The following is a 27819-nucleotide window of genomic DNA, read 5'->3' on the forward strand; positions in this document are numbered from 1 at the left end:
CTGAGCTGTTTGCAGTTTGCACACCCTTGCAAAAGATGGTGAGCGTGGTGTCTGATCTAACACCCATCAGGCTTCTCCATCCTGAAGGAATTCAGGCATTTGGACCAGTCAGTAGGTGAACAGGGTGGTTCTAAGTGTCTTTTTCACTCCTGACAGCATTTGGGATAGTGGGAGCGATTTGGGCTATAATCCTGTGGACCTCTGAAGGCACACACTGAGTCCAGTGCTTATCAGGGTCTCCATTCGTACCCTTCACTTGACCTCACCATGACCAGTATTTCCAGGATCTGTTTGCAAATGCTGTGGACAGCAGAGCCCCAGTGCCAGCCAGGTCAGCTGTGTGACAGGACATGAAAAAAAAAGCGAGGTAACTTCGCAGGAATACTGGAGGCATTTTCAGGCGAAGTGGATGGCTTGGCCTGGGAATTGTGGCCCTGGGAAAGAAAGTACATGGATGCACTGCCCTCCTCTGGTATACGTGAGCCCTTCTCTGCTCTTGGCTTGTGGCTGCTGGTGGAGAGCAGAAATCAAAAAAGAAGATGTTGGGGCTGATACTTTGTTGGACGTTTGTTAAAAAGGATTATGGGACAAATCCTTGGGGCTCTTACAGCGACTGAAAGGTGAGATTGGGGAAAGGAGGTTTGGTAGTAACATTATTGAAACTATTGCCGCCTCAAGGCTGGAAGGCAGCTCTCGGGGCTGATGATCCACTTGGAGCTGCCCTAGAGGGTGGCTGCCACTGGATTCTGGGGACAACTTGACAGGGAGTATCGGGAGACCCAGAATCCGTAGTTACATTGATACAGCTGGAATTATCGGGAAAGCAGCTCTGTAAAGTGTCCGCGTTGCAGCCGCAGGGTCCCCGCAGCGCTGGTAGCGGAGCCATCGCAGCCCGAGCCCCGGGAGGCTGTGACTTGGTCTGCCTGAGCCTTGAGACCCCGCCGCGGTCCCCCCGTCCCAGGGGGGCTGTAACCCTCCTCCCTGCCGGGAAAGGAGATTTTCCAGCCGCAGCCTCAGGGTGCCTGGCGGTGTCCTGGGTGCCCCCGAGCCGCTCACACCTTTCCGGGATGTCCCGAGGGCCGTTTGCACCCCCCCAGCGCCCACCCTGCCCGGGGGGAGGGACGCGGCAGTGCCCTCTCGGCAGCGGACGGAGGGCAAGGACAAGCCCAACCCGGGACCGGGGGCGGAGGCCGAGCCGGGCACAGCTGTTCCCGGCCGGGAGGGGCGACGGGCCGGGCCCTGCTGAGTGACGGCCGGGCCGGGGCCAGAGCAGGGGCCGGGGCTGGGGCTGGGGCTGGGGCTGGAGCTGGGGCCGGACCCCCACCCTTCGCAGCGGCGGAGCCGGCGCGGGCAGGACGCGCCGCCCGGGCTCGGCTCGGCTCGGCTCGGCTCGGCTCGGCTCGGCTCGGCTCGGCTCGGCTCGGCTCGGCTCGGCTCGGCTCGGCTCGGCTCGGCTCGGCTCGGCTCGGCTCGGCTCGGCTCGGCTCGGCTCGGCTCGGCTCGCAGGTGCGGTAAGCGGGTGGTGGGTCCGGTCCGGCCCTTTTCTGGGCACAGTATTTGGCCGGCACCGAGCGGCACCGGCTCCACATAAATAGCTGCCGCCTCCGCGCTGCCTGCGCACCGCAGCGCGCAGAGGTGGCTGGCTGGGTGCTGGGGCTCCCTGCCTGCCCCCCTCTCTCCCTCCTTCCCTTCCTAAATCTCTGCCTCCCTGCATCCATCCCTCTCTGCTTGCCTGCCGGGAGGCCGTGCCCGAGGGATCGGAGCGCTGCGCCGCGATGCGCGGAGCGGCCGGTGGTGCCCCCGGGTTGCGGGGAGCCGTGTCCCGTTTGCCCTATTCCCTGCCCCCTGTCCCCAGCAGCCGGCGGGGCTCACGCCGGTCCCGGTCCTGGTCCCGGTCCCGGGGGTCAGCGGCGGGAGGTGCTGGCGGGGGGCTGCGCCGTGATGGGAGGGTTGCGAAGGGCGCTCGCTGGTGCTTCTGCTTTGCTGATGCTGCTTCTGTAATGTTGTGAGCTCTGCTGGGGAACGGACCTCCGGGGGATGGATCAATAGAAAACTGCACCGCTTTTGTACAGGAAAAGTAGACATTGGCGAGGGCTGAGGGCAGGGAGAAGGACGATTTCTTGAGTCCTTGAGGTGTGTTTACCATGGCTGTTCTTCGTGTGGCTGGAATTAGTCACTGCTTTGTTTGAAAGGTGCTGCCTATCTCAAAGATAACTTTCCTTCACTCTCAGCTAGCGGCTGCCTCCACTCACGTGCTCATTTATCTGCTGCTGCTGCTGCTTTCGAAATGGTCCTGGGTCGTTTGTTCACTAGAACCCGTTGCCCATTGCCTCCCTTCTGGACTGGCTGCCCTACATCTAGGCAGAGGTCCTTTCTATACTTGCTTTACTTGAGTATTGCAATTATATTGCTCCTTGAGCTAGAAGGTGCTCAGCCACATGGTTATTTTTAAGTGTATATAAAATCCCTTCCTCACGTCTGATCTGCTAGCTCACACAGGAGTGAAGAATTCATTCCTCGCTTCTCGACAATGAGAGGTTTGTGCCAAAAGGTGGCACTTTTTCTCAGGTTACCTCAGGTGGCAGCGTGGTGCCCAAAGCCAAATGCCTTTTACAGTGGTGTAGAAAAGTCTCCACTGTTGTCTCTTCACAGCCTCCATACCCTGTTACCCTAACGTACAAGCTTTGGGGTATTCCTGCAAGCACACTGCTTCATACGTTCACTGTTGCTCATTTCAAGGTCTCTCTTTTCCTCCTGTCAGGGCTTTTTCTATTTTTGCCCCCTTCAGTGTTGCTTTGTTTACCAGCCTGAGTAGGTTTGTTCTTTTCTGCATGCATTTTCTCAGCTGTGGTGATGTGCTGGCTTTTGTCCTGATGATACGTTTTTGCATAACACTAGCAGCATGTTGCTGCCTCCCCTCCTGCTCAGTTTATTTGGGGAAGTCAAACATATGCAGATAGCCTGGTCTACCTGATTACTCGTATCCTTTGCTCATATTTTACTTTTATTCACTCAAAGGACAGTTTCATTTATCTTTGCAGGAGATCCTGAATGTTGCCTGTGTAAAAAGCGTCTCTCCCCTGTTGCTACATACATTAACTCTGCCCCCTCAGAGAGATGTGCTACTGAAAGTATTGCGAGCAGATGAATTGTTTTACTTCTCTTTGCTGCTTCACTGTTTTCCAGGCATGTGGAGTTTTTGTGAAGGCCCAGTGCAGCTCAAAGGGAGGAGGCTGGGATCTGCTTTCTGATTTTTTTCCCTGTAGTTTACAGCTATTTGTGAATCATGACCTAAGGCTCCCTCTTCACATCTCTATTCCAGGCATGGACTCGTAGTCACAATGTATTTACTTTGTGAAATTACCAGACACTTGGAAGAAATGGGAGATCAAAACTGTGTTCTGTGGCCCCATGCTGCTAAACAGCCACATAGTTTTTTGTCTCAGGACCCCAGCACTGTGGGTGGCTCAGCAGTTCTCTAGTCCATTTCCAGCTCACAGCAGATAGCTCTTCAGCCAGCAAGGTTCTGGCTTCATATGGCCTGTGTCTAAAAATGTCTGAAGAGGAACACCCCACCTCCCTGGTGCCCTGTGCCAGAGCTGCATCACCCTCCCGGGAGAGAGTTCTTTCTACTCTTTCATGGTGACTGAGATACCAGAGGCTATCTTAGGTCAGACCAAAGTCTTCCCAGTGCAGTATATTCTGGCTGACAGCAGCTAGTAGCAGATGCCCTGTGAGAAGCATGGAAAAAAGGCTATAGCTGTGTTTCCGCAGAGCTCTGCCCTGTTCCAGCACTGTGCAGTTTAGTAGCTCTTCCAGCTGGAGGAGGTACCTTTCTTTCTGCAGGCCTTGAAGGACTGTGTGAGTGTCCCACCTCTGCTGAAGGTGTCATTCAGTTTTAAAGCACAGAATACACCACGCGCTCATTGCTGTTGGAACAGTACCCATTTTGTTCCTGTATTCATTCAGCATTGCCATGTACCCTGGTGCACCTTGATGGTGCATTTCACCTTTGCTTCCTCTGCTTCAGCTGCACTATCAGTGGGGTGGGATCAGGAACATGCAGACCCACTAGCAGCTCCCTCTGCTTTGCTTTGGGCAGTCTGGCAGGGCCTGGGTTCTATGGAACATCAGCACTGCCTCTTGAAGGGTCCAAGGCACTGCCTAGTGCAAGCCAGGAGCCTTCCTGTTCTGGTGTTCACATGGCATCCATCAGGTGCAGCTCCTCCTTGTGACTTGAGTGTGTCAGAGAAGCAGGAGTCCATCTGAGGATTAACAGAAATGCAGGCAAGAAACTTGGGATCCCTTTTTAGAGGAGATTGTGCCAGCTATATCCAAGTGGAAAGGTTCAAGTTACAGAGCAGGAGCTGTGAGTTTGTGGTGCCACTTAAGTGTGCCCAAACACTTTTCATTTGGATTAGTAATTGAATCAATTAAGTACATGCTGGGTGTATAAGAGAACTTCACCCCAAATAGGAGAACACATAACTGTGTTTACAAGTGTGCACCTTAAGAATATGCAAAGGGGAAGATACACCTGGGATAGTCTGTCATTAGGCTTTGGCAGCTTTTGACCCATTAGGCATTGCCTGGTCATCAAGCATCTTGGCTATGTGCTGGTTGACAAGAGCCAGTAATGAGTTGTGTCTCTTGTAGGCTGCAGGAGTGTTGTGGGGGGGAGGAGCAGCAGGTACAGGCAGTCAGAATCATAGGATGGTTTGGGTTGGAAGGGGTCTTAAAGATCATCTAGTTCCAATCTCCCTGCATGGGCTGGGAGACCCTGAGTTTCAGGTTAGAATCTGCTGAACTGCACCTCATGGCATGCAAGGAGGGAGAAAGGTCCAGGAGAGCACAACAAGAATAAGACTCCTGTCAGCACCAGTGGGTGAAGGGAGAGGTCACCTTGGTTGAGCTCAGGGAGCTTTCCTTAGAGGATGCATGACCTCAGACAACAACCTGTTTGCTGTGGGGCTGTCAAGTGCAAGAGTGGGAATGTCAGCTCTGGCATGAGGATCCTTAAGGGAATGAAGCAGCATCATCAGTAAGTGTTGTCTATGACATATTCAGTTTCATGTTTGTAGGGTTTTGGGTGGTGATGATAAATTCAGACAGCATTAAGTGTTTTGCATGGCTGGTGAGTCATGTAGAGGGGTGAAAGTCCCAGTGTATTTTGATATATCCAAAATGCCTCTTTCCACATGTGTCTTTTAAAATATTTTACTAAGGTGGGCATGCATTTCAGTGTGTCTTAGATTAATGGCTGCTGGTTGTGAGGTTTTTATCAAACCAGAGGAAATCCAAATCTTCCTTGGAGAAGCTCCCTGATGGAACAACATATTCCTCATTGGATTTCATTGGCCATTAGTCTCTGAGTTCAGGGAGGCTGAACAAGGGCTTAATCTTTCTAGTTGATGTCTGGCTTGCCTTGGAGTGCTGAGCTCTGCTTTCTGCATCTGACATGACAGAGATCCTCACTGTCTGGAGCATCCTGTTTCTTTTCCTGTCCACACTTTTCACCCAGAGCATGGATGTGCTGGCATTGACCACCTCAGCTGTGGGAAGGCTAAGGGATGAAGATTCACCTGATGTGTGCCACTTGCTGAACAGTGGCTGGGAACATGAACTACCCTGAATGCTGTTGTACTGAGAATTCTTCATGATGATTCTTGGCTACTCTGCAAGGGCTTCTCAGCATGAGAAAGATGAAAAACAACACACTGTGGTGGTCTCCTGGAAGCTGAGTGACTCCCTTTGATGCTGCAGAAGCAAGTGGTGACCTTCAGACATGTCTGAGCTCATGGTGGTTCACCAGTTTGTTTCAGGGGAAGGCAGCTAAACGCTCTTGTGTTGAACCAGAGTCAGAATTGAAACTTGAATCACAGCAGTGAGGACTTTTGTGAAATGTCAGGGATATTCCTGGTGGTTATAGGAGGAACTTGCACATTCTTCTGAGAGAAGTCACTGAAAGTTTATCTGGGGAAGAATCCCTGAAAGTTCCCAGTCCAGCATCCTTCTCTGAGCGGGCCTAGCCCCAGAGCTAGATCAGGTTGCCCAAGGCCTTATCCAGTTGAGCATTGAATATCCAAGGATGGAGATCCCACCACCTCACTGCTCCTAGTCCAAGGGCTGCACCACTCTTGCAGCAAGGATTTCCCCCCAGTGTACAGTTAGAAATCCTCTTGCCACAACTTGCTCCAGTTGTCCCTAGTCCTTCCCCTAAGGAAAACCTAGTTCTGCCTTCTCCAACAATCCTTTTCCTTTGGGAAAAATGTCAGATGACTGATTGCAATTAGATCCTGCCGCAGCCTTCCCTCTCCAGGCTGAAGAAATCCTGCAGGGACCTCTCCTTTCATCTTCTGTGTCTCAGGCTCCTGGCCATCCTGATGGTCCTGCACTGGAGTCCCTTCAGCTTGTACAGTCCTGTTTCCTTATTTGGGGGTGGGTGGGTGTGCATTGAACTTCATACAGCATCCACCTGAGGCCCCCATGGTGCTACTCAGATCTGTGGATCTCCTGGCTTGATGCTTTCTAGTTCATCTCAGACTGTAAGGCCAGTGTGGAGACTACAGAAAGTCTCTTGCAGCTTTACCAAGACGTTTCAACATCTTCTACATTCAAGGTGGTGATGCAGAGCTCAAGGAGACCAGCAGTGCTTGACACTGCAACTTAAGTCTGTCCTTAGGGATTTTTAAAAAGTTGTTTCCTGGCTGAGAAAATGAGATCAGCGTAAAAAGGTACATACAAAAATAAAATAAAATATGCAGGAGACCATTCCCTTTAAAAGACTGGCTTTAGATATTTATCTTTGTTTCATTCTCAAGCTGAAAATGTTTAGTGAGAACAAAGTATGTTCACTTTAAATGAGGCAAACATTTGACTCCCTATAAAGCAGGTGTAGGGCATGTTGTCATCTGCAAGGCCACTGCTGGGCTCTTTTTGTGTCTTCAAGAGAAGAGATCAGTGGCTCTTGGTGTCCTGTTTGTACAGCGTGCTGGGAGGAGAGCATTCCTGTATTACTGCACCTGCCTCTCTTGTGACTGGGGTAACTAGCAACAGGAGGCAACCAGTGATCAATCTTTGGCTGTGTAAAGCTGAGTGATGACACCAGGCACGGATCCACCTCCCTCTGTGCTTTGCTCTGCTTTGCTACTGGGCTTTGAGAATTTTGCAGGCTTGTGGTTTTAGATGTCATCTCAGAAGGAGTTGATGTGCATATTTCCCTCTGTTGTTACAGGACATGGCTCTAATTTGTTGGTCCCTACTTGAAACTGTCTGTGGAGTCAGGCTGTTGCACCCAGGTATGCTGGGATGCAACCCCAGGGCTAACAAGCCATCCCAGTAGCTGCAGGACCAGTGGACACTCACTTTTTGGTGGACAGATGTCCCTCATCCCTACATCCCCGCAGTGTCTGCCCTGGATCTGCCATGTGTAGTGCCCCTCTCTTCACCAAGTGCTTCCCTTTCCTTCAGACCTCCCTGCAAATGCCCCAGCTCTCTCTTGCATGCCTAAACTCTCAGATGAAGGAGATGCCCAGGCTTGTTCCACGTTATAACTGTGCTGACCAAAGCTTTGCATGCATGTGTAGCCAGGCAAGAAAATGGGATTTGAGTCCTGTACAAGATTTTTTCAAGAGTTGGGTAATGGCTTTAAGGTTTATCAGAGGGCTGAGAGGCCACATAAAACCAGTCTTCAATTAGGAAAAAAACTGGACCTGTCTTGCTCTTCTCATCTGCATGGCATGAATCTTGGATTCCTGGGTGGTTCACTGAGGTCTCAGTGTAAGCACAGGGACTACTTCTCTTGAGTTTAGGAAATAGTCACTTCAGGTATGTATAATTTCTCATAATAAAATCCTAGATTTTATCTCTAAAGTTATGCTAGATGTCAAAGAAAAGAAAAACTAAACTGTGTAAAGTAGAGAGGATTGGCTGACATCAGTTTATAATTTTTATACTGTAAAAAAAAAAATTGCTCTGAACTTTGACTCAGCTTTATCTTTTAAGATGTCATGAATCAAAACCTTGCATGCAAGAGTCAAATAGAAACAGTTTTCAAGCCAAGCTATCCCTCACATGGTTAACTCCTGCCTCAGGTGCTGCTTAAAAGCAGCTTTCATCCTGAATAGCCTTCTGTGTTCAAAGTTTGTGATTTTTCTAGGAACCATTGATATCTATGCTGGTGGTGCTTGCTGGCCACCTCCTTATCTCAGAGAGCAAGCCATTGGTCTGCTTTCTTGTTCAAAATGCTGAAACTCTTCCCTGAGTGTCTAGAAGTGCCTAGATTCAGAATTTAGAATTTGTGCCAGTGGATTTTGTTATTCTTTTGAAGCATGGTTGTGGGGGCAACCCGTGTTAAACCAGGCTTGAACTGTAGCACAGGTCAGGGAGAGCTGTTTGTGGTACTGGTTGTGTCAGCACATTGTAAAAATAAAAATTCAGTGGTGGCCAGGCAGAATTAGCTGCTTTCCTATTTCTGGCAGCACAAAGCCCTCTTGCCATTTATAGCAGATAGGCTGTTCACTCTTTCTACCACCACTCACTAGCAAGATAGAGTAGAAGAGGCCTGGGATGTGGAGATAAGGGGGAGCCAGTGCACATACTGCTCCTGGGGGCTGTCTGGAGGATGCGGTGCTGAACCCGCACAGCTTGAGGCAGGGGGTGGTACAAAATGTCCTGCTGCTCTGATGCTCCCTTTGTTCTCCTTGTGGGAGCTCTGCCAGTCGTTGTCACCTCCTGTTGCACCAGTGAGGCTGTGAGGCCACTGTCCCTTCCCAGCAGCACAGCTTGGGTATGTAGCAAACTAATTTCTCACAGGGGTTTCAGCTGTGCTTCAGCAGGCTCTGCACCCATCTTCAGCCTTCAAGATCTTTGCTATATGCAGTTCCAGCTTTGTGTCTCTGCAAGGTGCTTTGATTTAGTAGTTAAGGTGATGTAGGACTGATGGTTGGACTTGATGATCTTGGAGGTCTTTTCCGGCTGTGATGATTCTGTGGAACCTGGGGCATTTTCCACAAGCATTCCCAGTGTGCACTGACAACCAAAGTCTGTCCTGCCTTGTGCCCCCTGGTGCTGACAGAAGCCTCCATCCTTCTGGTGACAGATGACAAGGTCAGCCCTGTGGAGGCTGCTCTCTGGTCCCAGCCCAGACGTCCCTTGCAGCCTGTCCTGATTGCCAGGAAGGGCTGTGGCTGCCCCTGGGAGTATCCTCCCCACAGAGGTTTCCATGTGCATGGCAAGTGAGGGTATTTTAAGCTGCTGCAGGGCATTTAGAGGCCTGGGGTGGGATATCCTCTTCTTTCCTGCCTGCTCTTAACTCCAGCTTCTTCCACAGCAGGCTACTCAAAACTGAAAATTAAATATGAAACATGGGTTAGTCATGGTTCATGCACTTCAATCTAAGTGGCTCAGCACATCTCCAGACTGGGGCCCAGGACGCTTTTCTGGGATCTCCTGCATGAGAGTAGTAATAATTACTGTAATGACAAGTCTTTGGTCATGGGTAATTGTGATAAAAACTCTGCCTTTCTCTATCCTGAGCAGAAAGACAGCCTCCCCAGGGCTGAGCTGCTGGGAGTGGCTCCAGGCCTCACCAGTGCACACTTGAGTGGCTGCTGCCCATCAGCCTGGTCCTCAAGGAGCTTTGCCCTGGCTGCCACAGGGGACGGGAGCAGTGCAGGACTCTCACCCTCCCTTGGCCAAACCCACTGAGTGCCAAATCCTGGGCTTCTCCTCCACTCTCCCTGCTGCCCACAGGTTGACTGTCAGGCAAACCAGCCTGAAGAAAAGCTGTGATTCACCTCTAGGTTCTGGCTGCTGGAGCCTGGGAGGCTGCTCCTCCCATCCAGGAGGCACCATCTCCTGTCCCTCCACCTCTCAAGTGGCGAGTGGCAGGAATGTGAGTGATGCAGGAGTTGCCATCACACCAGTGGGAAATCAAATGTCTGACCAGATGACGGCTCTAAATTTAAGGGCTTGCTGTCGAGCCATGTGTGCATTAGTGTGCCCTTTTGTGACCAAGCTAAAGATAATTTCCCTATCTGGAGCAGCAGCTGCATTGTAAGTTGTATAAAAAGAGACTTCTCCACTAGTGAAGAGCAATCATAATCTTCCCTCAGAGGATGGGCAAAGCTGGCGAGATTTGGCTCAGGCCAGGGCCCTGACACCCTGCAGGAGATGAGAAGGGGCCATTTATGGAAATTCATAAGATGTTTGGCTCCTTGAAAACACACAGGCCTTGCTATTACTTTGATTTAAATGCCAACTGAGAGAATAGTGAAACTTTCTTTAAACTGTAGGAAAATTCACTTTATGTGATCTAGAGTTCAATATTTGCTGCAAAACTGAGAAAAAAAATTGTAAATTTACAGACCATGCTATGGAACAGAAGGAAATTTTCAGCAAGAAAGCAGAGTTGGTTACACTCTTGTAGGGAGTATATTTTTAACTCACCTGCGTATTTTAAACCTGTTGACCTTCACAGAAGGTCTACTACTACAGTCCTTTAGAGGTGGCAGAGGTCCAGTTATGTGTGTGTGATTGTGTGTGTTATTGTGTATTACAAGACATGGGGCAAGCCCCTGGGTCAGCAGGGATTATCCAAATCAGTCATTTAGTACATTACTCCCACTTCTCTGCTTGGATTGTTGGTTTAGACGTGCAGTGACACTCAGGTCAGCTACTTAGCTTGCAGCAATGCAAACACGTGTTGTGTCCAGGAAGGGGGTCACTAAACAGCACATTTAACTGGCAGCCTCCTGAACACAAGTGGATAATACTTCCTGATCTTCTTGTGGCTTTAAAACATGGTAAGGGATGCCAGGCACTGTAGCCTGGTGGAGGTTTGCAGGGCTCAGAGGTACTCAGTGATGCCACCAGATCTGTTTTCCCACACAGTGATTATCTTACCTGGAGCACCAGGTGCAGGGAGATGTCACTGAGGGCTTGCAAGGGCGTGATAGCTGCAGGCTTTATGATTTGTGGTTTTGTTGTCCATCGAGGGAATAAATACCCAGGACACTTGGTTAACATCTAGTGCTTGCTGGAGGAAGACCTCTCTATCCAGAGCAAAGTACATCCTCAGTGCTTCCCTCCTTCCAAGTCCACGATGGGGCAATGTGCTACCAAAGTTGTGCTGCTCTCATGCCCATGGGCCACTGCTTGCATGCAGGATATGGACAGGGGGGGCTGTACAATCTGACCTGGCTTTGAAGTCAGCCACGCTCTGAGCATAAATCTTGTGCAACCCTGTGGTATTCAGCATTCTCCACCAGCCAGGCTGCAGTGTCATGTTTCATGCGTTCAGTGTTATGCTTCTGGCTTTCATTTCAGGTCCTGTTTCAGCACAAAAGTGAGATTCACAAGACTCCTCAAAGATGTCTTACAGAAAGGAACTAGAAAAATACCGAGACCTGGATGAGGACAAGATCCTTGGAGCTCTGACAGAGGAGGAGCTCAGGAAGTTAGAGGATGAACTGGAGGAGCTGGATCCTGATGTAAGTCAGTTCTACAGGGGATTTGCTAGGTGCTAAATCTCAGTACATGTGGGGCAACGGGCTGCATTAATCATCTGTGTTTAAGTGGGATCCTTTGCAGAGCTTGTATCCAGTCCAAGGGTGGCAGAGACTGGCCACAGGTGAGCAGATGGAGTTTTACCATGACAGGCACAGCCTACATGTGGGATTTGGCTTCTGTGCAGCCCCCCTGCCCTGGCATGCTTGTTATGGGGGATTTGCAGGACAGTAAACCTGCAGAAACTGGGTCTTGACTTCTGATCAGGCCACCTTGTGGGGAATGCTTTGGGCTTTGTAAATTGTCTGGGATTTTTTTTTCTTTTTGATATCAAGCTTCGAACAGTCTGTATTTTCTTCCATTTAGGCAAAAAGTCTAAATCCTGGACTTCCACAAAATGGGACAATTACTTTTTAGCAACTCCTCAGCACCAGCAGGAGCTGTGCAGATGCAGACACGGGGCCTGCTGGTGGAGAGCAATGGAAGTGTTTTGGAGGCAGTGATACCTGGTGGCCCTGGCAGGGGGTGTGCAGAGACAACTGGCAAGCCTCTGGGTTATGGGCAACATTAGATGATGAAGCTGGGCTGCCAAATGAGAAACTGTTCCTACAACATGCAGTTAGTGGTTCTGGGGGAAATGATGGGCAGTTCAGATTGCATCATCAGTATTTTTAATTGCAACACAGGAAAATTATTGAGAGGTGGCAGGCCAGCTCTGGGGGTTAATCACATGAGTTGATGGGCTGGTTACAGCTGCCTCAGAAGACACAGAACCAGGCAGCATTTTATGAAAGAGGCAGAAAGGTAAAAAAATTGTAAACAAATTGTAAAAAATTGTTAGTATGGGTGGAGCTTACATACAGGAGTTAATGCATAGAGGTTGCATGGTCACCTCACAGCATGAGGCCCAAGAAAGCAAACCTTTCCCTGTGCCTCTCTGCTTGTGCATTAGCACAGTTCTCCTCTATTACCCTCCAAGATTGCCTGAGACTAATTGCTTCCTATTAGTCATTTTCCTTCATGGGCTTTTCACCGATGCTAGTTTAAATTGTAGCAAACTACTTTTGGAAAAACCCACATGTTGCTTAAAATCACCTTGGATGTCTTCAAAAGCAAATGTTGACTTGTGTCCAGTGAAGCTTTAAAGAACATGATTAGTGTCAAATCTGGGAATAGTCTTACTGCATTAAGGCTGTTCTATATTTAAATATAAGCAGGTGCTTACATGCCATATGTGTCAGGCACAAAGCAACTTCCCATGGTGGCTAATACGACCGAATAACAAGAATACAGTTGGAAAAAAGGCTGAGGTTTGCATGGGTTTTGTTCTGCAACAGAATGATCCTCTCTGTGAGACCCTGCCTCTACTTTTGTGATGGCTCATGAAAGCCAGAGGAGACCAACCTGGCTGTTTGGTCTGCTCTGGGAAAGACCAGGGTATTTCCCTGAACAGGTTCTTGTGCGGGTATGTGGGGTATGTGGACACTTGGACAAATACATATAGGGAGGAGAAGACTGGATGAGTTTAGCAGCTGTGACTGTTGCAAAGAGGCAGCAGAAGTGGTGAGAGTATATGAAGAGGCTGGGGGGAGCAGAAGGTGATGGCTGAGAGCCCCCAGAGAAAGGATAGGAGTTGTTGTAGAGAAACATACACAAGGCAGCAGGGAGATCTTGTAGTGCAGCCAGCATCTGAACTGGAGGGCAGAAGGAGCATCACATGTCTTAGACGGTGTGGGAATCAGTGGGTTTGGATGGAGATAACCTTTGACATGAGGAGAAGCCAATTGCCCAGCAAAGTGGAAGAAAGAAAGGCAGTGCAATCAGGGAAGTGGAAAGGGGAGAGTGGTTGATGGATGGGGGTCATGGCCTGCAGAGATAACCCGTGTTTCTCCCGTCTGTGTCTAGAATGCCTTGTTGCCAGCGGGCCTCAGGCAGAGGGATCAAACACAAAAGCCACCAACAGGCCCGTTCAAAAGGGAAGATCTCATGGCCCACCTAGAAAAGCAGGCGAAGGATGTTAAAGACAGAGAAGATTTGGTTCCTTACACAGGCGAAAAGAGAGGTATGGTCATGGTTTGCACCATGCTGGGTGCATCACGACAAAGGCACAGTGGGTGCACAGCAGAAGGGTTGTGTTTCTAAGCATTACTTCATTTTGACATCACTGGCATTGTGCATCTGCTCTCTCTGCTGTCTAGCCCTGCCTGTGCTGGCTAATATATTGGGATGTGGCCAGGAGGTCCATGCACATGCTGGTTTGGAAATCACTTGGAGTATGGTTATGGGCAGAGGATGTACCACTGTGCCCTGTCCCTATCCCACCACAGATGTTTTAAGCTCTATGGAAAACATCATCTTCTATCCTCTACTGTTATTCCTCTGCTTAGTCCTTCTGTGAGCTCTGCAGACTGTGCTCTGTGTTTCACCATTGCTTTTCATGCTGCATCCCTGCACGCTGAACTTCATCTTGGCATAGAGAAACTCCACAGCTGCTCTCAGCTGTGATGTTCCCATCAGTTCCTGTCTAGTGTCCATGAGCTCTTAAGAACTCCAGCCTTGTTTCCCAGTCTCCTGCAGCTTGCATGTTCCTGTCTTCTGCACCATACCCTGTGGTAGCTGCTGCACCCTTGCTCTGCATGGCCCTGGAGTCTATGAGCAAGGGGTTTGCTCTGCCTTTCCTCTCGTGGGATACGTCCCCCTACCCAGGGGACTTTCTTGCTCCCATTAGCACTCTTGGCTGCTGTTTGACATGGGTCAGTCCTTGCCACTGGGTTCCAGGAGCTTCTCAGAAGCTTTTTTCTGATGTTGTGTCTCCATCTGTACCATGGCCCCTCTGCAGCAGCAAATCTCTTTGAACTGCTCACACTACGGGTTGCCCATGTCAAAAAATAAGTGTATGAAAACACTGGAATGTGAGCATGTTTCCCAGTGGAGGTCTTTCTCAGAGCTGCCTCCTAACTGAGTGTGTGCCACTTTGAGAAAGAGCTTCTGTTAAATCTGTCAATTTAACAAAACCTGGGGTGGTATTTTTAGGGGGGAAAAAAAAAAAAAAAAAAGAGTTCTTCTTGAAAGAAGGCGATGAAAAGACTAAATTGAGTACTATCAGGAGAGGCAATTTAGAAGCTTCAAGCATACCCCCTGCCAGTGCTGGCTCTTGGCTATCCTCTGGCAGTGCTCTGCAGGAGGGGGAGGCATTGCCTGCATTTTGAGTCTTCAGCTTCTGGTCTGTGCTCATCATATTTCAATCTGATAGGATCTCAAGCACAGTAAACATATTTTCACTTGTAACATGCTGTTGAGTGAAGGCACTACTTACATTGACTGTGAGCCAGGGATGGTAAATTTCATACTCACAGTGGTGGCAGAGCTGGAAATAAATCACTGTGTTTGCAGTTTGAAGGAGTGATTTACTAGTTTGCCATGGGGGTGCTCTCCCTGACCGTGCTACTGGGCAGGGTAGAAGCTAAAGGGAGCTGTATTATGATACATAATGCTATGTTTGCATGCACCATTTAATTTAAAGTTCAAACTCTTAATAAAGCATGACTGAGATATGAAACTTTCCAAAATTAAATGCCAGAAGTTTCGATGGCACTGAAGTGTCAAAAGGAGTTACTGTGTGATGGCAGAATTAAGTTTGCCTTGTTTTCCCCTTTCCCTGCTGAACCCACCAGGTGGTATGCAGTTTGCTGAGTCCAGTGCTTGGTGGGACAGCATCTCCAGCATCTGCACCAGGACAGAGCTGGGTCTCTGCACCAGGGTCCAGCCCTGCCCAGGCACTGATCTGCAGCCTGCCCAGGAGGTGCCTGGCCACGCCGGCACACGTGATGCTCTGCCTATTTTTGCAGAAGCAGCTGTGTCCCAGGTGCAGATTCCTGCCCTCTCCGCCAGGCAGGAGATGGGACGTTTTGCAAAAGGCTGTCTATAGAAGCCTCCATTTCATAGCGGGGAGCCCGCAGCGCAGTTGCTTCTTCCTTGAGGCTAAATTTAACTCCCTCTGCCTCTGCACATCCCTGAGCAGCAGGATCTTTGTTTCTCTCCTTCGGTGCTGGTGACTCTGGTTTCAGACAGGGGACAAAAATAGTGAGGGCTGGCATGCTAGGCTGAGAGCTTTACCCTCACTATCTCTCTGCAATGATCCTGGACTATTTCAGGGAAGGGGACTGCTCCAAAAGGCTGTGGGATCCCTCCTCCTCCTCCCTGTAGCGGGGAGGCAGCACAGGGTTGACCTGAGAGGCTGCTCAGTGTTATGGTGTATTCACCTCTCTCTTTTTTTTTGGTGGTGAGCAGTCACAGGCAGTTGGCTCGTTGTGGAATGGCAGACCTGACCCATGTAGCCTGGGTGAAAAGCTCTGAGGCATTGCAGAGCCTCCCCGGGATGCAGCTGGCTCCAGCAGGGGAGGTGATGGCTTGCCAAGGGGTTGCCATGGGCAAGGGGACAGCAGAGTGCTGAGGAGTCTCTGGCATTTGGAGCTGGGCTGAAGCTGCACCACTCGCTGCAGAGCCCCTTGCCTGCTCTGGCAGCCTCTGTTAGGAAGAGGCCACAGGTGAGTAGCCAAGATGTCAGTGTTGTGTTGCCAGCTGTACCTGTTACTCTGCACCTCTGACTCGAAGGGAAAAGGCCTCTTCTTGGCTGGTTGCTGTCCTGGGAGATGGAGCAGGGAGGCATCCATTTGGCATGCCCTCTGTGTCTTTTCCACTGTCCTCTGCCACGATGCTGAGCCAGACCAGCTGCCCCAAGCCTGCTCCTCCTTGCATCCCATGTTCTGGGTGACTGACTGCTATTCCTGCCCACTGCCAGACCCTCTCCACCATCTCCTTTCCAACTTCTTTTGACTAATGTGCCATCTGCTTTCCCAGCACGAGTTTTGAACTTAGCAACTGGAGCTGTCTCAGGCAGGACCAATCCTGCATGGTGCTGGATCCAGACCACTGGCCTTTCTTGGTTCATACAAGTGCTGGCAAATCTCCATCCCTGTCTCACAGCCTAGGAAGAAGGAAAGTCCTGCATGGTCAGGTTCTGCGTGGCTTTCTGCGCACTGTGCATTGCACAGCCATCATCCTGCACAAATGTACTGCTGGGCTTCTGGAGGTGCAGCCCTCTGTGCTGGTTGGAGGTGTCTGGCAGGTGCCTCCTGGCTCACATGGCAGCAGGACTCAGACCAAGCTCATGGAAGGGACACAGTGTCTCCTCTGATCCTTCTCTCGGTCCTTGTGTCCCCTCTGTCCTTTCCACTGCTAAATCTCACCCTACCTAAATGCATCTGCAGAGCTTGTTGTGAAACAGGTGCTACAGCTATACTGAGAATGACCTCACTTTGCATTTATAGGAAAAGCTTGGATCCCCAAGCAGAAGCCAATGGATCCTGTTTTGGAAAGTGTGACTCTGGAGCCGGAACTGGAGGAAGCCCTTGCTAATGCCTCTGATGCAGAGCTCTGTGACATTGCTGGTAAAATAGTTTAACATGAACTGGGAACTCTTTTCTTTTTATTTATTCTTTTGTGAGAAATGAGATATTGAGGTTTTTGCTCTTTACCGGAATTTTGTCTTTTTTGACAGGATTTACGTTTTTGTTAAAAGTTATTTCAGCCCATGTGATTTAATCAGGAGCACGGACCAAAGCTGAGGGGGGAAAAGAAGGCTTTATTGAGGGAACAGTGTGCCTTTTGGTCTCTTCTCCTGTCCCTGCCACTGAACCTTGTCAATTGCAGCCTATCACCTTCAGGAGCACAGCTTTCTTCAAGCCAAACCTATAGGAAACAACACAACAGACCCAGAGAGAATATGGAAATCTTGTTTAGCCTACTAAGGGAGATGTCATGTTAGAGCAGGATTTCCACAGATGCTCAGAGCTGCTGTTTTTTAAGGAGCTTTTCCGACACATTTTAAAGCTACAGATTTATTGCAATTTGTGCAGTCAGTCAGTTGTGTGACTGTTATCTTGGCATGGTGGAATCCAGCATTGAAATGCCGATGCACTTCACAACAACTGAGGAGCAGGCTGGAATGCACAGTGAGCTGGAGAGGGTGACAGAGGGACTGCAGGTGTGATTTGAGCCCTGGCAGTGTGCTCTTCACCAGGCTAAACAAACTCCATGCAAACTGAGAAGGGCAGGTATGGTTCTTGTCTGAGGGGCTTCTGCTCCATGCTGGGTGGGTGTCAGCAGTGTCCCCTTGCTGCTTTTCAGGCAATACTGTCTGAGTGGAGATGACCCCGTGCAAGCCTCCTTGCTCTGCCACTCTATAGATGCCAACACGGGTACCTTGCTGAAGCCCCTAGGATGGATGTAGCTGCATGACTGGGACAAGCTGTGCCTTGGGCGAGGGAGCCTATGAACACCCTTTGGTTCTTTGCCAGGCTTGCACGTCCCCTGCTGGTCTAGCAGCCAATGAGTATTTCAGTGCTACTGGCTGCTTCTTCCCATTCTGTCACCTTGAGGCTAACATACTCCCTACCAGTGACCTCCTTGCCATAATCTGTAAAATAGCCTGTAGAATACCCACAGCACCGAGATGTCATCAGTGTAATAATACCATATTCTGGCTTAGAAATGTGTTTCTATAATAATGCTTACGAGGTGTGTACCTGGCCAACGATTGCAACTCTGAATTTTGGGTTTTTTGACTGTACTTCTACAGTCCTGTAAAGCCCTTCCTTACAAAATCTGCCTCTGTAAGCTCCAGATCTGTGCAGGAATTGTTTTCACAGAGAAATGCTGTTCGGGGCAGCTTGTTCTGCAGTTGGGAGAATACACTTGAAGTGGCAGCAGATGAATGGGTGTGATACAAGCTGTGCTGAAATCTCAATATTGACAGTGACAGAGTTGCATTTCCAAGTTTGCTGTTTTGGTGAAACAGCTCCTGCCTGTCTAGCAGGGTGAAGTGTCAGCGGTGGTGTGTTGGATCCCTTCCTTGGCAGGGCCAGGAGAATAGCTCTTGGGGTGCTCCCATGGAGCCCAGGAAGGACCCCCATGCCTTTGGTCAGCTGATGGAGGCAGAAGGAGGATGCTTTCACTCTCCTTGAGATGTTCCTTCAGATAACACACAGTTAAGCACCAGGACTTACAAGCAGTGGGTTCCTCTTACAAACAATGTCTCTGCCAGCACAAACTCAAGCTCTCTAAAGTCCCCACGTGGTCATAACAGCAGATGCTTTTCCCTACCTGCAGTCCAGATATTCACAGTCCTGGCTGGGGGAGAGATTGAGTTGTCAGAGCAAGCTATGTTTGGGCTGTATGTGTGTGTCCCAGAATACTGAACCTGTGAATTACTTTTCTGAGCTGTGTTGCACTACTGAAAATCTCAGCAGTGAAGGAAAAGGAATGACTAAAACACAAACAAGCAAACTCAAAGTGCCCAACTTTACTCAGACTTTGAGATGGAGGATCCTTGGCTCTGTGCAATGCAGCTGGGAATGTGCTGGGGGTGTGTGGGGATGTGGACAGTGGTTTTCACTGATGCCCTGTGCTGCAGGTTGTCCTGCCCATGCAACCCAGACCTGGAGTCATGGAGAGCTATCACCATAACAGATGTCATTCCTGTGATGGGCCTCAGGAGCAGCCTTCTCCAGAGCCCAACCTTTCTTGGCCAAAGCACCAAACAAATGGTGAATTGGTGCCAAACAAGCATAAAAATAGAAGCTTATGGGAAAATAAAGTACTTTTGTTGGTGTTGGGCTTGAATTCCAGGGAGGAATTTGTCCTTTATGTATTTTAAATACTGTGCCCATGCAGAAGTCAAAATTTGTTCAAATTTGTCTGTTCATAACAAGTGTTCGTGTGTCTGCATTTTTCTTCAGAAAGTCATATAGCCAAAACACTGACTGGACAATGTTTATTTTCAAACATTAACTTTCTGTGAATTGCAGCATTATTTTCATAAACAGAACATGTACAAGCCACTGGCTTCCTACTGCATGTTTGCAGCTGGCAAGAGTGTCAGCAGACTCCACTGGTCACATTTCAATGTGTATTTGCATGTTGGTTTTGCATCATGAGCCTGAGATACAGATTAGCACACATTTGGCTTTTGGGCTCTTACAGTCTTTGTATTTTGTTCATACCACCACTTTCTGCATTTCAACTGAGCCAGCAGAGCTTTAGCTCCTCACAGTGTCAACTTCCAAGTGTGGAAAGATGAATCCAAAGCACAGCACCCACATATGCATTGCCATGCTTTGGATGACAGTCACCTCGTGTGCTGCTGCCCAGATGGATTTGGTTCTGTCTGGGACACAGCTCATCTCAAAAACTGGACTGCTGCAGTGTGTGGCACATGCCCAGGTGAGCAAGAAAGATGAGGATGTGCAGGCTGAATCCTACCAATGGTGCTTTCTCTGTGTTTCGTTGTATTCCCCTCAGTATTTTTGTGTGATGCTGAATCAAGTCAGCTGCGGGGAAGCCTTTGCTGTTTGGCTGTTGGTTGTCTTCAAGATGGTGCTCCTGTTCTGCTATGAGTGATACTACATTGGCACAAACAAGGAAACACATTTGAGCCCTGCTCTGTTCTTGTGACATGTGACAGCCAGGGCTTGGTCCCAGCTTCCTGTATTACTCTCTGCTTTCTCAGGGAAATTTAATGCACTGTCCCAGGCAGGATGGCATGCGTGTGTCTTTTCCTAGCTTTGGAGCCTGCAATACCTCAAGTCATGTTCTTCTTTTTCTGTAGCCATCCTTGGCATGCACACCTTGATGAGTAACCAGCAGTACTATGAGGCACTGGGGAGCAGCTCCATCGTGAACAAAGAAGGGCTCAACAGTAAGTGATTTAAGTGTTATCAGGCTGCTTTTTTTGGCTTTGACACTGCTTGCAGAGGCAAAGTGGCAACTATTTTTAGGTAGGCTGGAGGCATGACTGTCAGAGCAGCCTGTGATTGCTGGAGTGGTCTCTGGTGCACTCTTGCCTTATGTGATCCAGTGTGTCCTCAGCAGCTGTCCCAGGGCCATCCAGGCACAATGCCATCCCAGGGAGCAGCCCCAGGCAGGCAGCCTGTCCTCCAGCACCCAGGGCTGGACCCTGAGGCTGCAGAGCAGCAGACACCAGCAGACACCATCTGTCCTCTGCTGGCTGTCCCCAGCACCTCTGTACACACCTGAGCACAGGTGGAGCTGACAAGTGCTGGTTGAGTCTCTCATCTGTTAGTCAGGACAGGCTTCCCTCTCCCAGCACTGATTCTGGAAGGGGAAAAGCCAACACCCAAAGAGAACATGGAGCTGCCTGGGGTGCTTTTGTTTTCACATCTTGCTTTTCATTTGCAGGTGTGATTAAACCCACACAGTACAAACCAGTTCCTGATGAGGAACCAAACTCAACAGATGTGGAGGAAACCCTGAAACGTATACAGAGCAATGATCCTGACCTTGAGGAAGTCAACCTTAACAATATTATGGTATTTGCTCCTTTCTACTCTTCTCTCTTAATAACAGAACCAAATATTTGACAAACAGAAGGGAGAGACCAGGTCTGTTTGGATGCACAAAGCAATATCATAACACTGTGTGTAGCCAGGCAAGGAACACCAGTGCTCCACATCTCTGTTCTGGGCAACAGGGATTGTTCCCTCCTGTGGGACAACACTGTGGAGCTGGCAGCAGGAGGATTCATGTAGATACCTGGAAGAGCAGATCTGCAGATGGCTTTGATGGTAGATGAGCACAGATTTCACATGGTGGGATCCAGATGGTGTAGCAAGAAGTCCAGGCTGAGGCTGCCACTTAAAATTTTAGACAGGTGAAAATTTGTGCATCTGAAAAGGGTATCTAAAGTGCTTGATAAGTGAGAAATACTCATTTTGTCAGAACTCATAATAAGCAGCATGGATTTATTTTCTGGGCTGATACCTAGCACGGCAAATGTTAGCCTTAAAAATGTAAAAAGCAGTCAGAGGTATTTGTGATTTATTCTAAAAGATCATCTCAGGTCTTTCTGGATTAGGCATCATGGCTGGAAATATTCCTGAGCACACCATGAATGTTGCTCAGTGCTGTCATTCACATTAAAAAGCTCAGGAGCAATGCTTTGTAGGCTCATGGATCCTAGTTACATACACCCCCACAACACCTGTGTTCCTAAGTAGCTGAATTTCTGGGCAATTCAGAAACGCTGCTTCAAATCAAGGCAGTGAACTGTCAAGAGAGTGGATGGATGTAGAATGGAGGAAACAGGATGGAAATGTTGGCTCCCTGGGATATGCCAAAAAATATTTATCTACACCTTCCTGAATTACCTCAGTGTATTTAGTGACTGCACCTTGATAAGAAATTTAAAGTATCATTTAAATGTGTTGCACATTCCCTCATGCAGATAACAGCCTAACACAGATTTTCTGCATTTCCTTTCACAGAATATTCCCATACCAACTTTAAAAGCTTTTGCGGAAGCCCTGAAAAATAACACCTATGTGAAGAAATTCAGTATAGTTGGGACACGGAGCAATGATCCTGTTGCTTTCGTAAGTACTGTCAGATCATTGTTGTGACGGTGTGACAGGAGCTGTTCCTGGGCAAGGTATTTCTTGAGGTACTGGCTGACTGCTGCTGCACCATGTGCCACCTCTGGCACGTTCTGCACCCCTGGTGTTTTTGCAGGTGCTTCAGATGCACCAAGCTTCAGGTCCTCCGCTTCCTTTTTCAGCTGTGGAGATTTCAGTACACAGTCTGTTAACCCCATTTGGCCTATTTGTCCTCTGGGATCTCCTGGGAAAGGAGTGGGAGATAAGAACTGACTACCTAGTGGCATTTTGTAAAAGCATCTTGTCTCTCAGGAATTTTCCTACCTCCTATCCACCTCACTTGTCTCTGTGGGTAGGAAGGTGTACACACACCCATCCCTTCCCTCACACACATCTGCTTTGTCTCTGTGATACACCCTGTGTGCAAACATGTGCAGAAGCAGGGCTCTGCATTTCTTCTGCGTGGGTGAAAGACAGATTTCTTATTTCTGTGGGTGAAAAGGGTCTTTCTGGCTGCTGTGAAGAGTCTTATCTCTCAGTGGGGATGCAGAGAGATGCAGAGCTGTTTTGCCTGGACCTGATGCTACCTTCCAGACTGCATTCTTGCACTCTCCTCCAGCACCCAGTTGTCTCTTCTTCACTCAGGCCATCTCTGACTACCTCCACACACACAAATGCACAGTAGTTTCCTGTCAGAAAAACACTGCTTTTTGGAGGGGGAGTGCAGACCTCACGTTTCAGGCACTCTGGACTGGGGGAGAAACTGTGTAGGCAGCACTGGTGCAGCCTGAGGGCCCGTAGGGCACTGCACAGGGCTAAGGGAGCTGTGAAACCAAGCATTGTGTGAGTGGGTGCAGGTCAGCCCTGCCCCTTGGGCATCACCTTCTGGTCCTTGTGTTTCATGACATAGATGGGTCCTCCCAAGCACCCTGTGAAATGAGATCATCAGGTCAAGGGGGTTGGGAGCATGCCAGACCAATTCTGGTCTTACTGATCTTCTGGTCACTGATCTACTGATCTTCTTACTGGTCTTCTCTCTGGCTGAGAGAAGCAAAAATTATTAATATGGTTGTGATGCCACTTGGGAGAATGTCTTGAATGTGGAGAATCCCTCGTCATTCAAGACAGACACTTGTCTCTCTGCCTGCTGTGAAGAGAAGCATCTCAGCCCCATGCAGAAGGAGCAGTGCAAGCAGGAGGCATGCCAGCATCCTTGCCATCTTTGGCTTTAGAAGAGGGACAAATGAAGCTGCCACAGGGCAGTTGCAGGTGTGGACTGTCACCTTTTGTAGTAGCCCGAAGGGTTTCTCCATACAAGGTTTTGCTGTGGCCTCCAGCATGCTTAAAATTCCCCTGCAAAAAGGGGGACCCCCTGCACTCTGCAGAGAGCCCACCCACCTAGTGTCAGTGAAGCTGCTTGGCACACAGGGTCCTCCTGGTGTCCTCCAGAGATGTGGGGACTGAATCTCTGCTGGTCTGGCATGCTCTGCCCCTGCCTGTCTGCCTGACAGCTCCTCCTCAACCTCTGCCCGCAGGCACTGGCTGAAATGCTGAAGGTGAACAACACACTGAGGAGCCTGAACGTGGAATCAAACTTCATTTCTGGGTCGGGGATCCTGGCAATTGTGGAAGCACTGCAGGGCAACACATCACTCGTAGAGCTGCGCATTGACAACCAGGTAAAGCACCACTGAGGCAGAGCTCTGGTCATTTGGCAGAGCTTGTGTCCTGGTTGCAGGAAATGGAGTTGCTAGCCAAGGTGGAGGGTGGCAGGCTGCCATCACTGACAGGTTGCTCTGGAGAGGTTTCAGCTCCTCGTTTCTGCTTCAGTTCCTGGGCACTACCTGCTCCTATCTATAGTAATACCAGAGGCTGTGGCAGTGCAGGCAGCTGTGTTCTGGTGCTGCCCTGAAGGGCAGCCAAGTACCTGTCAAATATGGAATAAGCCTTGCTCCAAGCTTTTGTGATGGCTTAAATAACTAAGTTTATTTGTAAAACTGGAATTGTTGCTACAATGCAAGGGAATGAAAAGGAATGCTTCAAAGTGTCCCACAGATGCTGTGGGAAGTTCAGCTCAGGGTGTAGCAGTGACAAGCTGAGTTATGAGGAGCTCAGGGACAGGTGACTGTGAGTTCGAAATCGTAGTTTCTCCAAACATCTCTTAGCTGCAAATCTGTCCAAGAAATAAAGTCTGTCTGCTGTAAGAATTGGAGCCACTTGTTTGTACCAGGACCAGGACAGCATTTTGTTTTACCAGCCCCAAGTCAGAAATGCCTAATGGACCAACAGGTCGAAAGAAGGAGGGAAGGGGTGGAGATGGCAGATTTAAGTGCTCTTTCTGAATCACCCTCTCACCTGACCAGCTTGCTTTCCTCTTTTTTTTGTTTTCAAAAGAGCCAGCCTTTGGGCAACAAAGTGGAAATGGAAATTGCGAATATGTTGGAAAAAAACACCTCCCTGCTGAAGTTTGGGTACCACTTCACTCAGCAAGGCCCACGGCTCCGTGCTTCCAATGCCATGATGAATAACAATGATCTAGGTGAGTCAGGCTGGCTGCAAGCCAGGGGTCATGAGAAGGTCCCTTCCTCCATCTGTGGACAATTCCTGGTGGGTACAGGGCAGCACTGCTCACTGGAAGGCCCTGGTGGATGTGTTTGCATTAGAAACCACCTCCTGAAGGGCCCGATGGCTTGTCCTTGAGGAGGAAAGCAGCCTGCACTGACCAGGTCTCTGTCACAGCTTGGGTCAGTCAGACAATGGCAGGGCTCCAAACCTAGAGGCACCAGGCATCTACAACTCCCAGAAGAGGCAGCATTTTTGGCAGTAGCAGTGGGTCTTGTTGGTAAGGAGTGAGAGCTGCTAACGTGCTTCAGTGTAATACAGCATATGGCAGATGGGTTCTGAGCTGCCAGCACTTATGATTCCTGCCAAATGTTTGTCTTCTTCCAGCTTCATTTCCAGTTTAACAAGGAGATGAAAAATAGCAGAGTTGAACTTTGAAGACAGTGGGACTTGGCCCATCCCCTTCAGCAAAAAAAATTGGGAGTGTTTCTTTCTAGGGAGAGGTGGGAAGCCACACACCTCTGAGTTATCTTTATACCCTCAGTGAAGTGATCAGAAGTACCTGTGAAGCAAAACGTGGACAAGTCTGCAAACTGCCATTCCAGACAACACATGAGGCAGAGGCTTCCCACTGCTTGGCTGCAGTGATTCTCCTGAGTCCAGAGAGCAGTCCTGAATGCAGTCAGTGCACCATCCATCCCTGGACTTAGTGGCTCCTGCCTGCTTTGGCAGAGTGGTTACGAAGATGACAGTGCCAGACTCCTTCTCAGGAGCAGCAAATGATACAGCTGGGAGGAATAACTGAAAATTTGCAAATTGTCCTGCTAGCACATGAGGAGGAACTCCTCTCCCAGGAGGGTTGGGGTTCACAAGAGCCAGCAGCTGCCCTCACCCAGTGGTGTCCAGAGCCCTGCTGCAAGTGAGAGACTGGGCTTGGGACTCTCAGGGACACCCCCCACCCCTAGCATGGCTGGGATCTGCCAGACACATCTGGAAAGCAAGGGCTAACAGGCAGGGGCTGGGAAAAGAGCTAATGTAAGAGAAAACATCCTGAAGTGGCCCCTGTATTTAGGCAGATGTATTCGAAAAATACACGCTGTATTTGAAAAATTATTTTTTAAAAAAACAGATCAGCCCTGCTTCAGCCAGTCCTGTGCTCTTAGGAAGCATGACCAAAGCTAGAGGTATGTACCAGTTGTTCAGTGACCACACAGAGTACTCAGTATTACAGTTCACTGCATATTTATTTACTCTGCCTGGGGCTGCATTCCTGGTTGCTAGAGCTGCACCAGGAAAGTCTTGGGTTTTTATGTCCTTTGGAACAGTGCAAGGTTTTTGATGACAATACAGCACCTAAATTCAAAGTTATCAGCAGGAAGTGCATTTTTCCTTTTTTTTTTTTGATCATAAAGATCTGCATTTTTGTCTTGGTTCTTGTTTGCAGTTTGTATTCATCAGTGTGATGATCTCTGGCATTAGCAACTCAGCTCTACACCTTCACAATGCATAAGTATAGAAAAACTTTTATTTTTAATTTTCTCTCTGTCAGCAATAGCTCTCTGCTTGTGCTCCACCCCAGTGCTCTTGCCTACCATCACCTGATGCTACCAGAACTCAGTTTTTGTGTTATAGCTTCTGTTCTCTAGGATGCTGCATATGAATCAGCTGTGAAGGCTGTTACATTCATTCTCATGATCTGACTTGTGCATCTTTATACCCTTTTTTTTCTTTTCCTCACACACATTTCTTGAAAAGGCATGACTGTAGCTGTCAAGGCTGTAAATCAGCTTTTAAGAGTAGATATGAGACTGATTTCACCACGTTAACTGTGATGAGAAGGCTGGAGGCTTGGGATGGTATTTTCATTTTTTATTATTTGAAAGGGCAATAGAGAAAAATGAACAAAGAAAAAACTGTGGCATCCATCTCCTGCTATCCACATCAGTCAGCGATGAATGAAGCTTTGGCTGAAGTCAGATTACAAATACAAACTGTGTGAAATACAAGTGTAGAATAAGGGAGGTAAGAATCAAAGTAGCTTCTGGCCTTAAAAAAAAAAATAAAATCACAGGGATAAAAAGCTTGCTTGCATTCCTTGATTTTAAACTGTGTAAGGCTGTGCCTACTGCTTGAAGGAAGAACTCAAAAGCTGATGCTTTCTTGTTTCTGTCCGGGCAGAAAGAACATCTCTTGGCTCCTTTCCACAGCAGTTAAGCCAAGCCTGCCATCCACATCTCCCCCTTGCCATGACTGACTTCTTTTTTTTCCCCTCTTCTTTTTCAGTGAGGAAGAGAAGACTAGCAGAGTTGAATGGGCCTATTTTTCCCAAGTGCAGAACTGGAGTGTAGTTCCTGGCTGTGGAGGTCTTTACCTGTGATTTGTGCTACACTGTGGAAATCTAGAGGCAATAAGTGCCTTGACAAAATATTTGTGGTGCCTCGGGTCTGGTTTATGCACTAACAGTTTAAATTAACTAGTGGCTTAGTTGAAGATTTTATCCAGTAGGACTGTTGATGTTTTCTGTAGAGCTGGAACTATTCATGCCAGTAACAACCTGTGATTTTTATGCAACCTCAGTTTGAAAAGTGTACATCCCAGTGTAAAAGTGGCTCTTAATTAACCTGGGACCTAATTTTTCTATAAACTTCCTGCACGGTGTTTCATACAGATAGGATGTGGTATGCATGAGGGAAAGAGACAACTGTTCCAGACAAATTATAGAAATATTTTTAAAAATACTTTATTTTCTTCCAAATTGATCTCAAGTCACTATATAGAGGAGCAGCTAGTTTAACAAGCATTTACACTACCTGGAAACATGGCTAATTTCAAGAATTGTGATTTACAATTTTTTACTGACATCAGATGAGTCAGTCAGCTGACGATTTTGCAAGTGCATCCCCGTATTTGTTAGGAAAAAACCCTGAACTCCATCCCTAGAATAAATGGAGCATAAGGCCACCAATAGAGTCTCATAAACTGAGTGTTTTAGGAGGGGTTAATATCATTCTATCCTAGGCATATCTGAAGAAAACCATCACCTTTAGAGATGCAATGCAAATCCTAAGCCAGCAGAGATGGCCAAACTAATCAGCAAACCAGAAGTCCCTCTTCAGATCACCACTCCCTTCGGGTTCCTAATGTTAAAAGCAGGTGTGTCCAAATATTCATTTTGTCTAGATGGGGATATTAATGAATTAAATTTTGGTCTGCTGGGGATTGTTTCTTTTACTGCCATTCCTAATGTCTGCATAAATGCAACAATAAATGTTGTGTCCTAGAAAAGTTGTTAAGTGAA

The 27819-nt window shown here is 48.5% G+C and overlaps 1 protein-coding gene across 6 annotated transcripts; it reads left to right on the plus strand.

The window, feature by feature from the left end:
• The first annotated feature begins 501 nt into the window (after nt 1–501).
• TMOD1 (tropomodulin 1) lies at nt 502–27806 on the plus strand. Of its 6 annotated transcripts, none has more exons than XM_071730501.1 (11): nt 502–620; nt 11329–11492; nt 13414–13570; nt 16839–16958; nt 20177–20266; nt 20767–20897; nt 21852–21959; nt 23495–23638; nt 24354–24498; nt 25966–26031; nt 26805–27806. In XM_071730501.1, the coding sequence occupies exons 2-10, from the start codon at nt 11373–11375 to the stop codon at nt 25998–26000; spliced, it is 1050 nt and encodes a 349-aa protein (XP_071586602.1). In that variant the 5' UTR covers nt 502–620; nt 11329–11372; the 3' UTR covers nt 26001–26031; nt 26805–27806. The 6 variants fall into 6 exon arrangements, with proteins under 6 accessions (XP_071586602.1, XP_071586601.1, XP_071586597.1 ...); XM_071730500.1 differs by lacking the exon at nt 502–620 and adding an exon at nt 1351–1506; XM_071730496.1 differs by lacking the exons at nt 502–620; nt 25966–26031 and adding an exon at nt 1351–1506.
• Nucleotides 27807–27819: the final 13 nt, after the last annotated feature.

The sequence above is a fragment of the Heliangelus exortis genome, chromosome Z (genome assembly GCF_036169615.1).
Source record: "Heliangelus exortis chromosome Z, bHelExo1.hap1, whole genome shotgun sequence".
Taxonomy (NCBI): Eukaryota; Metazoa; Chordata; class Aves; order Apodiformes; family Trochilidae; genus Heliangelus; species Heliangelus exortis.